The following is a 10,900-nucleotide window of genomic DNA, read 5'->3' as shown; positions in this document are numbered from 1 at the left end:
ATGTCCAAACGAGAGGCGTTTTCAGAAGCCGCCTGTAAGGAGAATGTCGAGGACTTCCTTCGCTTTATCCGGCTTCACGTGAGTCCCGTCACTTCTCATGTTCGGCAAATCAAAGCAACCCTTAATTCAATTGCTAAATATGGACCGTATAATAAATGTCCAAACTAAACATATGCTGTAAGAACTTACTATTACAGATTGGCTCTGATACGAGGAGTTTTCTATCTGCATCTTGACTTCATTGCGGGGCAGAAAGACAAAACCGAGCCCTTTGACGTCGAGGAGGTGCTGCAGGAGATGCCGAGTGGCCAAAGGCAGAGTCTGTGGAGGAAACTGGCTTCGCTCCTCCAGGACGTCCTGCAGGAGTTACCCCCGGATCGCTGGGAGGAAGAAACGGAGTCGGCTGCAGACCCCGTGAGTTCCCGCTCTGTTGAGTTGTGTCCAGATGTTTTGTTTTTTACCAGCGTCTGTTTTTCCTCTAGAAGCCTGCCATGGCTGTGCTGGACGGGGTGACGCTCGTGGCTACGCTCTCTGTAAAGGTCCTCCAAGATGGCGACGCCTACAGTGCCCTCGTGGAAATTGCCCACAGGCTTCAAGGTTGGTGAATCTGTGTTGTTTTGTCCCCCCCCCCCCCCCCCCCCCCAAGTGTCCAGAGGAGCGTTATTTTCTCTTCACGTGGATGAAGTTGTTGTTCTTGTCCGCCCACCAGACGTCCTGGCGTCTCTTCCCGTCTCGGAGACGCCCCTGCAGCTCCGCCTCCACGCCCTCTGCGAGGCCTGGTGGAAGAAAGACCTGCCCGAGAAGGAACGTTTCGGTCGCACCGCCTTCCTCGTCTCCCTGCAGAAGAGTTTTATTCTGAAGAAACCGGTGAGCACGCGACCTCCAGCTATTTAAAAAGGCAGACCGGTCAGTGCGTGGCCTTTTTGGCTCTGGCTGTGAGGTTCCGTTTTATTCAGGGTGTTGAAATCCAAAGAGTCTGGAGCCTCCACGATGTTCTCCCGAGTCTCGACTACTCATCGGAAGACAACAAGCAGATCGTTGACGCGTTGCTCCAGAGCTTCCACCGTCCCACGTCCGTCAGAAGCGACGACGTGAGTCGAGTCGCCCTCGCTGTTCCTTTCCTCTCGTCGTCGATCCGTTTCTGACTCGTGTTTCCCGTCGCAGGGAAAGCGATTCCTGGTGTTTCTCTTCAGCTGGAAGGTCGACTTTATCGGGATCATTCATCGAACCATCAAAAACCAGCTTGTGTTCTACAGCAAGTGAGCGACGCTTGTTTGCTCCACGAGGTTGAGTTTCTTCTCGGGTTTCGTACTTCCGCGCTGCTTATTTTTCTTTTCTTTTCTTTTCCCAGGAGCATCACTGCTCATATTATGGAGATCTACTTCAGAGCCTGGAGGAAGGCGAGCGGGGAATTCCAGGAGCGGATTGAGAGCTCGTGCGTTCAGGATTTGATGCAGAATGCCATCTTCCTTTACAGATCATCTCCTGTCCACGCCAAAGTCCGGCAGGTAGGCTGATGTACACGGTTTGTGTACTCTGCCGTGTACAAATATCCTCCAGTCTCGATGCTTCTCGCGCAGATCGTGTGCTATTTCCACACGAGGAAGGGCTGCCGCCAGGTGGACAAGATGCTCCACAATCTTTACAAGCCTATTCTCTGGAAAGCGTTAAGCGTAAGGAATGCTTCGAACCCGTTTCAGTTTTCCTTTCCCGTCTTGACGTTCCCGTTTTAATATCTTCAGGCGCCGAACTTTGAGGTGCGTGCAAACGCCACTTTCCTCTTCACCGACGCCTTCCCGCTGCACGACCCGGACCAGAACGCCAAGAACATCGACGAGGCCGTCCAGAAACAGCTGGACACGGCAATGGTGGGAGGCGCTTCGCGTTTCAAAGTTAGCGAGATGTGATGAGAGGCCACGACGGCAAACCCGCCCTGCCCGTCCGTCGTCCGCAGGGCCTCCTCGATGACCCTCATCCCACCGTGCGCTCCAACGCCACCCTGGGCGTCTGCAAGATCCTGGCTAAGTGCTGGGAGCTCCTCCCTCCGGCGATCATCGCAGACTTCCTGAAGAAGCTGGTGGTGGAGCTCGCGGCTGACAGCAGCTCGCCGGATGTCCGGTGCTCGGTTTTCAAAGTAGGAGATTCTGTTTCTCTCTCTCTCTGCGATTCTGGTGTCCGACCTCGTCCCAGATCGGAGATGGGAACGACACAATCGTGGAAATAATTAGAGATTCTTGTCCAAATGTTTTGTGATGCGTCAGGCAGGAGATCTAATGTTGTCTCCCCCCCCCAGTGTCTCACTATTGTGCTGGACAACACTCTCAGTCATCCCATACTGGAACAACTCCTGCCAACTCTTAAATACAGCCTTCATGACAACTCGGAGAAAGTGCGGACAGCTTTCCTTGACATGCTGATCAAGGTGAAGGCGATGCGAGCTGCAAAGGTACGGTGGCCTTTCCTCTGTGTGCGCTAAAGAAGAGCATCCGGGGCGCTGGCTCGGCGCTGCTTTTTGTCTCGCCTTTGCCTTATTATTGCACAATAGAAGCATTTAATGTGCACTGCATCGGGTATCTAGAACGTTCTGGAGTTGGATCTAAGCAGGGGGGAGGAAACCTTTTAAGGGCGGCCGTCCCGATCCACTGATGGGCGCGGTTTGGCCGGAGGAGGAGACCGGTGCATTACGTTTAAGTATAACAATATAATAAAGATGCTTCCGTAACTTGAAGTCTTTATAATAGCAGCGTGTTTAAACGCCTCGCTGAGGATAAAGAAGCTTCTAAAAGCTGGGAATTAAGAAATTAGCAGGCCATCAGGGTAAAGAAACACCCCAGAATAATAATGTTTATCAGCTCTGAAAAGACCATTAATAACACGAAAGGAGCAGAAGCATCGGGGGGGGTGTTACCGTCTTAAATTCAGACATAATCCAGCCAAATGAAATTCAAATATGTGCCAAGAGTAACAACGAAGCGATATTTCTGTGTGCCGCGCTCCAGTTCTGGGACGTGTGTAAAATGGACCACCTGCTGGCTCGCCTGGCGATCGACTCCCATTGCGTCTGCAGACGCATCGTCGACCTGCTCTTCAAGTCCTTCTTCCCCGTCAGCGAGTCGGAGAGGGAATGGTGCTGCCGGTGCATCACCCTCATTCAGATGAGCCCCGGTGCCGCCAGGAAGTTCTACCAGCACGCCCACAAGCACACCGCCCCCACCAACATAAGTGAGTGTCCTCAATCCCCCCCCCCCCGACCGAAGACCGGCCAAACACGGAATCACGTTGCGTGTTCTGCTCGCGTGAATCTGTCCCGCCCCTTCCAGTCAAGCTGATGTTGGCCATTCGCCGCGTCCTGAACCGCTGCATCCAGAGCGAGGGCGACCGCGACGCGAACGAAGGCGGCAAGGAGAGCGGCGCAGCGAGCGGCGCAGCGAGCGGCGCAGCGAGCGGCGCAGCGAGAGACGCAGCGAGAGACGCAGCGAGAGACGCAGCGAGAGACGCAGCGAGAGACGCAGCGAGAGACGCAGCCGTCCCCGAATCGACGGAACAAGTACGGGCGTCTTGTTTTCAGTCCTACTTTAGATTCACAAACTAAACTCAAAGTAGGATTTATAGCTGAGCCGATTACTTCCCGGATTAATCGTTTCATCGTCGCGTCGACAAGATGCAACGACGAATAAATAAAGTTTTATCTCAGCAGGCGGAACCTCTGCTGGGGAAGGACACGGCCCTCGTGTCCCGCCTGCTGGAGGTCGTGGTCATCCTGTGGAGGAGTGTCGAAAAGGCCCTGAGGCAAAACCAAGAGGCCCTGAAGTACACGCTTGCCAAGTTTGGAAATGTCCTCGCCAAGTATTTCCAGGCCTTTGAGGTATTCAAACCGGCAACTCGGTTGTTTTTCGGTCCCCCTCCCCGTCGACGAGCGTCCCTTTAACCCTTTGTGGGTTTGCTTTCAGGATGACCAGTGCACCGCTGCCCTCGTCCAGCTGGCCTCACTCATGCCTCCGGCCGCTGTCCCAACGTTCAGGTGTCTCCACCGCTCCCGCTTTCACCGCGTCCTTCTCGCCGATTCTAACGCACCCCCCCCCTTTTGCCGTCTCCAGCTGCGGCGTCCTGTCCAGGCTGAGGAGGATGGAGGCGGGATCGGCGCCGGTGCAGTACAACCAGCTGTTGGACTGCATGTGCAGCTGGGGCCAGGCTTCTAACGTCGTGGAGCTCGTCACCGATTGGCTCGCCGAGGCGCTTCCTAAGCAGAGGGTCAGTCAGAGCTTCAGCCTGAAACTTTGGGTTCGTCAGAAAGAGGTTTTTGATCCAAACCCCTTTGTCGTTCAGGACAAGCCGACCGCCAGGCGACGGGTGCGCATACAGGAGACGGCGGAGGCCAAGCCGGATGTGGCGCTCGTCTACCTGGAGTATTTATTAAGTCACCGTTCGGCTCGGGAGAAAGTCCTGGATCTGGGCGAGAGGCCGCTGAAGCAGCTTCACGCGGTTCTCGGGAGCTGGAGGGTACGTTGGACGCCGCGGATGTTTCCCCGCCTCTCCGCAGTGACGCGTGAATCAGGTCGACGTCTGTCTCGACAGTCGGTGCTTCTCACCCGTCTCGGCTGCAGCACGGCGGACCCCAAGTTACCGGGGGAGGGGACGGCCCTCGGGGTCTTCGTGTTCCACGGCCGCCTCAGTGCACATCTGCAGCATAGAGTGGGTGTCGCCGTGCACACGTTTGTTTCCATCCGAAATCTCTGGAGTCATTAAATCTAATGTGCCCCCCCCCCCCCCCCAGTCCTCAGAGGGTCGCGAGTACCTCCTCTCTCTGGAGCATGTGGCGGCGTGGCTAGCTGAAAGGGTTCTGCCCCTCCTCACCAAACATCCCAACGGCAATGAGGAGGAGGAGGAGGAGGAAGAGGAGGAGGGTCGTCCGGAGAAGCCACGGCCGTTGGCTGCACAGATAACGGAGGTGAGCTCTTCTATTGCTGATTAAAATAAATGAGCTTATGCGTGTTTTAACGAGAAGATTTTAGCCTGGAAATATCCACAAAGAGTTAATTAAGAGCAAACAGATATGCGTTAAGCTGAGGTGGAAATAACTTTGCTGAATGAGCACAAAGTAGCAGCATTTAATTTGGTCAAATAGGGAAATATAAATGGCCTCCATTAAGGGAAACGGGAGCCTCATTTCCTCTGCAGCCAAATGTGTTTTTATGCCGGGTCCATTTCCATAACAGGGAATAGTTTATAGCAGCTTCAGGGACGATTGTTTGATTTCTTTTTTAATTTTTTTTACGACATTTATCCTCGTTTAAATAAAAACCTGAGGGCTCACAACGTTCACAGAACTGTGCCTGAAACACGAAGCATTCGGTTTCAGCTGAGAACTTCCTGCTTCCAGGTCTTCGTCTCCCATTCTGCTCCCATTCTGCTCCCGTCCGCTCTCGGCAGCACGGCGCCCCTTCCTGTTCGTACGGTGACACTGAAGCGTGTTTATTTTCTTTCTTCGCACCATTAATATTCAGCCTGTCGCCTCGCGGCTGTCGCGCATTCAGACGTCCTTCGTTTCCGCGCAGCGGCGGGAACGAACCGTGTTCTGAAACGCTCCCGTGACACTCGCCGTCTTCTGCGCGTGCCGTCGGTTTTAATAAGCGCTTGTTTTTTTTGCGTGTGACATTTGTCTCCATCGTGACGACGATTCCAGAGCTTCCTGACGGTATGCCGAGATGTTTTGCTCGTGGGTTTGGCCGACGGGGAGTTCAAAGGTCAAATCCTCCACCTGTGCTCGCTCATCCTCCTCTCTGGTGAGTGTTTCCTGTCTCGTGATATTTCTTCACATTTTACTGTATTAACATTTATCCCTCGTGTGCGCAGAGGCAGGCTACCGCTGTATTCCTGCAGTGCTGCCCGTTCTGAAGGAGGTGGTGGACGGATGCGCGCCTGAGGACGACGACGAGGAAGATCCAAACGCTGTCCTTCTGGGCGTGGTGGCCAACATCTTCCAGAAGATAATAGAGCTGCTGGCTCGCTGTGTCCGGAAGGGACCAGCGGAAGGGAAACGGGTAGATGTGTTTAACCCCTCGAGCTGCCATATTTCTTTTATCTGGCGTCTTTTTGGGCCCCACTTTTTCGATATTCCACCTCCACCGGCTGACGTTTGATCCTCTTATCTTTGATGTCCTCTCTTAGCTGAGCCGGGCCGCCGTTCCCAGCTTGGCGCATTTCCTCCAAGCGGCTCAGATGCGGGACTCGGCTCCTCTCCGCGGGATCTTCTCGACTCTGTTTGCTGTCGTCATCGTGGAGAAAGGACATCTGCTTCAGAAGGTAAGAGACGCAGACGACGATGGTCTGACGAGCGTCCCACATGTCTGGGGGGGGTGGGGGGTCATCAGGAATACGATCGCGTCGGATGATGAGATAACGAATGTTTTTAAAGATCGCCCAGCCCGCGGAGGCGATCGCCCCAGAGTCAGTGGAGGACATGCCCCCTCTGTCCAGTGTCCTGCTCTCCGTCATTCTGAAATCGCCTCCCGTCACCAGGTAAAGCTCACCTGTCCAGTCCCGCTGGCTCGTTCAGCTTTTAAAGTCTAAATCTGTACGTGTTCCTCTTTCTTTCAGAGCGTTTCTGAAAGAGGTCGGCTCATCGTTGGACTCCGGGGCCATCGGCAGCCTGTACGAACTGGCCGCCATCCTGCACGTCCTGTCGGTCGTCACACACGGTGAGGATCACACGCGTTTCTTTTTTCTTTTTTTTGCTGCTGGTGAAGATGAAATGAGAGATTCACGTCTCCGCTTCTTCTAAAGCGGGGAAGGCTGAAGTGAAGCACGCCGCCGCTTCCGTCCAACAGCGGCTTCACACGCATGCGGTCTCGTCTTCAGAGGACGGAGACGTCCAGAGGTGACGGGAAGAAAACAGATGTTTATTTTAGACAATCTTTCAATGTTTTAATTTAAAAAAAAAACATTTTTTTTTGTCCCTCTTTCTACCACAGGGCTATTTATGAATCTTCTGTGAAGACCTTGAATCAAATTCTAGATTTATGACTTCACCCGTTTGATATGTAATTACCTTCTTCTTTGTATTTTTATAAGCAAATTTTATTTCACTTTGGTGGGGGGAAAAAAAGAGACAATAAATATTCCAACACCACCAACGGGCTTTTAAAATGTATTTTTGAATCGTAAACTAAAGCTGAGTGGAAGATAATAACATCACACTTTATTAAAAACCCCAAAAATGAAGCGCTGGCCCATCAGCAGCAGATAATTATCAACTATCGGTTGGAAGAAAATCCATTTGGTGGATCCCCGGTTTGCTTCACGATGGAACACATTAGTGAAGTCTCTCGGGCTTCGAGAATCGATCGGCTTATGAAATATTGATCCAGTGCTTCAGAATGCAGAAATATTGTTTCTCTGATTGAACTGGATTCTGCTGTAAAGGTTTTCTCCCCGCAGCTCTGTGGTTCACTTCTAAATGCATGCATTGTATTTCTGTCGTGTGTCACCCATAAGAATAAAACAAACTGTTAATCAACCCAATCACAATTCTTATTTCTCTCTCACACGTTTTTCTTGCCTGCACAGCGGTTTGCCAGGTAATAAACCTCGACTTGTTAGAAGGATTACAGTAAATCTGCTAGATGGATCTTGATAGGGAAAAAAATCTGAAGATGGCTCTTGGTCTGATTTAGATCCAATTAAATTTTGAAAAGCGATCCCGATACCTGTCTGGATTTTCTCGTTTGTTTATAATGGAGGCTTTAAAATAAATAGAATCTTGTAACAGCTGCATTCAATTCATAAATGGTTCTAATATGAACTATCTTTTGGATAATGTCTTTCGGATCTGATCGAGAATGAGGCCTGGAAAATATATTTAATTTTAACAATGAAAAGCCATTTATGGGTTCAAAAATCAGTTAAAAATCACCTCGTGGGTCCAAACATGGTGGGAATTGCTATCTTCATTAGCAAAAAGGTAAAGAAGGTAATATAATCTTCATTATACAAAGGTAAAGAATGTTATGTACATTAGCTAGTAAATTGATAAGTAAAGATAATGTTTAAGTTTAGAAGGGGTAGGGTTAAATAAGTATAAGTACATACTTCTTCCTACTCCTTTTCGCTCACGTAAATTGCATAGTTAGTGCATTATGGATATTATTTATTGTTTGAGTTATTGTTAGTTAATGTTACATGTGCTGCGTGTGTGTGTGAATGTCTTTATATATGTGTGTACAGTATATATATGTTTATGTATATGTGTGCGCATGTATTTGGCATTGTTTTATCATTTTATTCTTTGTTGTTTACGTGGTCGAAATAAATAGATAATAATAAAAATACACATAAACTCTCATTCACTTTTACTTTTCATGGTTGGTGTATAAAGATACCAAGAACAATTTAGAACCTTTTGATGCTGATCCAGATCACCATGTGGACGCTGTAAATCCAGTTACGTGAGGAGTGAGCTGCTTGGCGGAGGTCTGCGCTCCCTGAGCTCCTTTGTAGTTTTTTTTAATGCAGTGGTGGGCTTTGGATTCAATGGATAAAGAAGCCACCCTAAAGTGATGGAAAATCCTCATGAAGCCAGCTTTACAAATGTGCGACCAATTTAAGAATTTAATTTGAGTTGTCTCAAATTATGGCCAAAAAAATTATTTGGGATGGGGGACTTTTTTTTTTTATTATTATTCCTGTGTATAACTGTAGCTGCCATTAAAATGAAAATCAATCACAGCAGTTTTAAATATTATAGCTTAATGTTTATGGGGCAGATGTGCGCATTTAAAGCTTTATTTATTTATTTTTGATGAATGATCGTGATGATCCATCCATGCTCCATCCACGCTCCAAGGCGCTGTTGCGTGCTGCGCGCGTCACCTCTCCCTCACCGTGTGTGTTTGACGTCAGGAACTTAGGAGGGGCTCCTCCGTGAAGCTTGGCTGCTGTCCGTGGTGCTGATACAACGCCTGTATTGCGTCTCCATTCCGCGATCTTTCGGCGGCCCGCCTGTCTCCCGTGCGTCTCCCGACGCGAATCATGCCTTTTTGAGTCTCATCCGAGCGGCGCAACCCGAGTTCGCGTGAAAGATGCCGTTTTAGCGGACTCGCGTCTCGGCATGGAGTCACCGTGGAGCTCCATCCTCGTCTCTGCATTGGCCGTCAGCCTCTGCGCCTCACCTGCCCCCGCGGACAGAACATTTGGTAAGCGTTCGAATTTCGCAGATTCATTTTTTTTTTTTAAGTATTATTTTATTTAACGCCTCTTTGTTTCATCTCTCCTGGGTGTTAAAGCTTCCTTGTTATACGTGTTCTCCTTTTAAAAGTTTTTTTTTTTTTTTTTTAATACTTGTGTATTACAGTCCTGGTAAATAACTGCGTGGGTTACAATTTCCAAAACTTGTGTTTGCTTTTGGTGCAGCTTTTTTTTTTTTGGAAGAGATCTGCTGATCAGATAAGATAAATTATATAATCTGCAGTTATTGTTGTTAAAATGACTTGTAATGAAGAAACGCACAACTATACGCAATACTTTTTTTTAAAATAACTTTTTCATCTGGTACTTTTTACATCCAGATTTACATATGCCGCTAAAATAATAGGATTCCTATGTGGGTTTTAGTGATCCCCATTCTCCATAAAATAGCTGAAGCATGCCCGTGGCGAGCATGAAATTTTAAATCCAGTTACATATTTATTATTATCTCACATCGCCCTGGAAGAAAAAAAAAAAAGGCATTGTTAATTTTCAGAGCCGCTGGATTTGCTCTCCCGGCACGGCATCAGATGACAGATTGTAATTTCACAAAGTAATGCATGCATCCAAAGCACGTCATATACCAGAGAGGTCATAAAGATCAACCCTGCAGCCTCAGGTGAGTCTCCTCACCTCCCACTTTCTACTCGCACCTCACATCCCATTACTGGTCCAGGACCAGCTGGAGATGCAAACCGCAGGTCCGAGGTAGGCGCTCCGCCCCTTCATGACTCACCCAGGCGTCAAGCTTTCATCATAATCTTTATATTTTGAACCAGGACTCATCGTCCCCGGGAGTCGCCTAATTTGTGCTTGGAATACTTGCGAATGACTCAGCGCTCGTTTCCCTGAGAGCATTCGCACGAATCCTCGGTAGGCTTCGTCTGTCTGCAAAGGAAGAGGTCGCCGCTGTCAGAGTGGGAGGTGCTGATTGTTTTTAATGAGTCCCACTGCACATTGCACCGTGTCACTGGAACGGCGAGATCATGCCCCCCCCCCCCCCCCCCATTGTTTTGATAGTGCAGGAAGTTTAATGCCACAGTTACAAGTTGGGAAGGATGGATATTTGACTAATAAATCAAGGCTTCGGGGAGAAGCCTGCCAGTGGAGAATGAGCAGGAATTGATTTTTCACTCTGCTGCCTTTCTAGCGGCGCTGCTGTCAGGCATGTTAAGATTCTCCATCATCTCGTCTTGTGTTTGCAGCTTTGGGGGATGTTATGAATCTTAATAAAAAAAGAAAGCACTGAAAATCACACCATTCATTTCAAGGTTAGTGCGATAAATGGACTTTTATTGTGTAGGAACGGACATATGTAGAGAAATATCGATCCAATGGAATAAAACTTGTCTCAATGGTGAGGTTGCACGAACAACCTTTATTACAGCGTGTTATATCGAACATTTCCTGCAGGCTTTAAACGCTGTCGCCACCTCTTGAACTTGCTTTATATAAAACCAGCAGCCAGTGTTGCAGTAATAGCAGCGGGACAGACGTGTGTGGACGTGGACCGGTCGACCCCTAAAAGCTGCACCGAATGGTCGTTTCATTACGGACGACTAGCACACTCAAAGTTTGACTTGATTCATAGGCCGCTGAGCTCCATCTATTTTGCCACAGTCCTCTGTCATCCAATAGATACGAGGACTGAGAGGCG

General features: G+C 49.2%; 1 protein-coding gene across 1 annotated transcript; it reads left to right on the top strand.

Moving 5' to 3' along the window:
- Nucleotides 1-7,034, top strand: ncapg2 (non-SMC condensin II complex, subunit G2). The gene is made up of 26 exons (XM_068748076.1): nt 1-78; nt 253-414; nt 483-597; nt 710-867; nt 957-1,091; nt 1,165-1,259; nt 1,352-1,508; nt 1,581-1,673; nt 1,743-1,868; nt 1,955-2,134; nt 2,294-2,446; nt 3,000-3,222; nt 3,321-3,415; nt 3,698-3,865; nt 3,951-4,021; nt 4,098-4,251; nt 4,327-4,500; nt 4,576-4,692; nt 4,775-4,948; nt 5,684-5,783; nt 5,854-6,041; nt 6,169-6,303; nt 6,416-6,519; nt 6,598-6,698; nt 6,784-6,877; nt 6,972-7,034. The coding sequence occupies exons 1-26, from the start codon at nt 1-3 to the stop codon at nt 7,021-7,023; spliced, it is 3,402 nt and encodes a 1,133-aa protein (XP_068604177.1). The 3' UTR covers nt 7,024-7,034.
- Nucleotides 7,035-10,900: the final 3,866 nt, after the last annotated feature.

This window comes from Brachionichthys hirsutus, chromosome 14 (genome assembly GCF_040956055.1).
Source record: "Brachionichthys hirsutus isolate HB-005 chromosome 14, CSIRO-AGI_Bhir_v1, whole genome shotgun sequence".
In the NCBI taxonomy this organism is placed as follows: Eukaryota; Metazoa; Chordata; class Actinopteri; order Lophiiformes; family Brachionichthyidae; genus Brachionichthys; species Brachionichthys hirsutus.
This window is presented reverse-complemented; position numbering and strand designations above follow the sequence as displayed.

Bases quoted from the DNA above. Each gene is read 5' to 3' on its own strand.
- ncapg2 (XM_068748076.1), top strand. From the start codon at position 1: ATGTCCAAACGAGAGGCGTTTTCAGAAGCCGCCTGTAAGGAGAATGTC. The intron at 6,520-6,597 runs GTAAAGCTCACC...TCTTTCTTTCAG, and splicing joins AAATCGCCTCCCGTCACCAG to AGCGTTTCTGAAAGAGGTCG. The intron at 6,699-6,783 runs GTGAGGATCACA...CTTCTTCTAAAG, and splicing joins CCTGTCGGTCGTCACACACG to CGGGGAAGGCTGAAGTGAAG.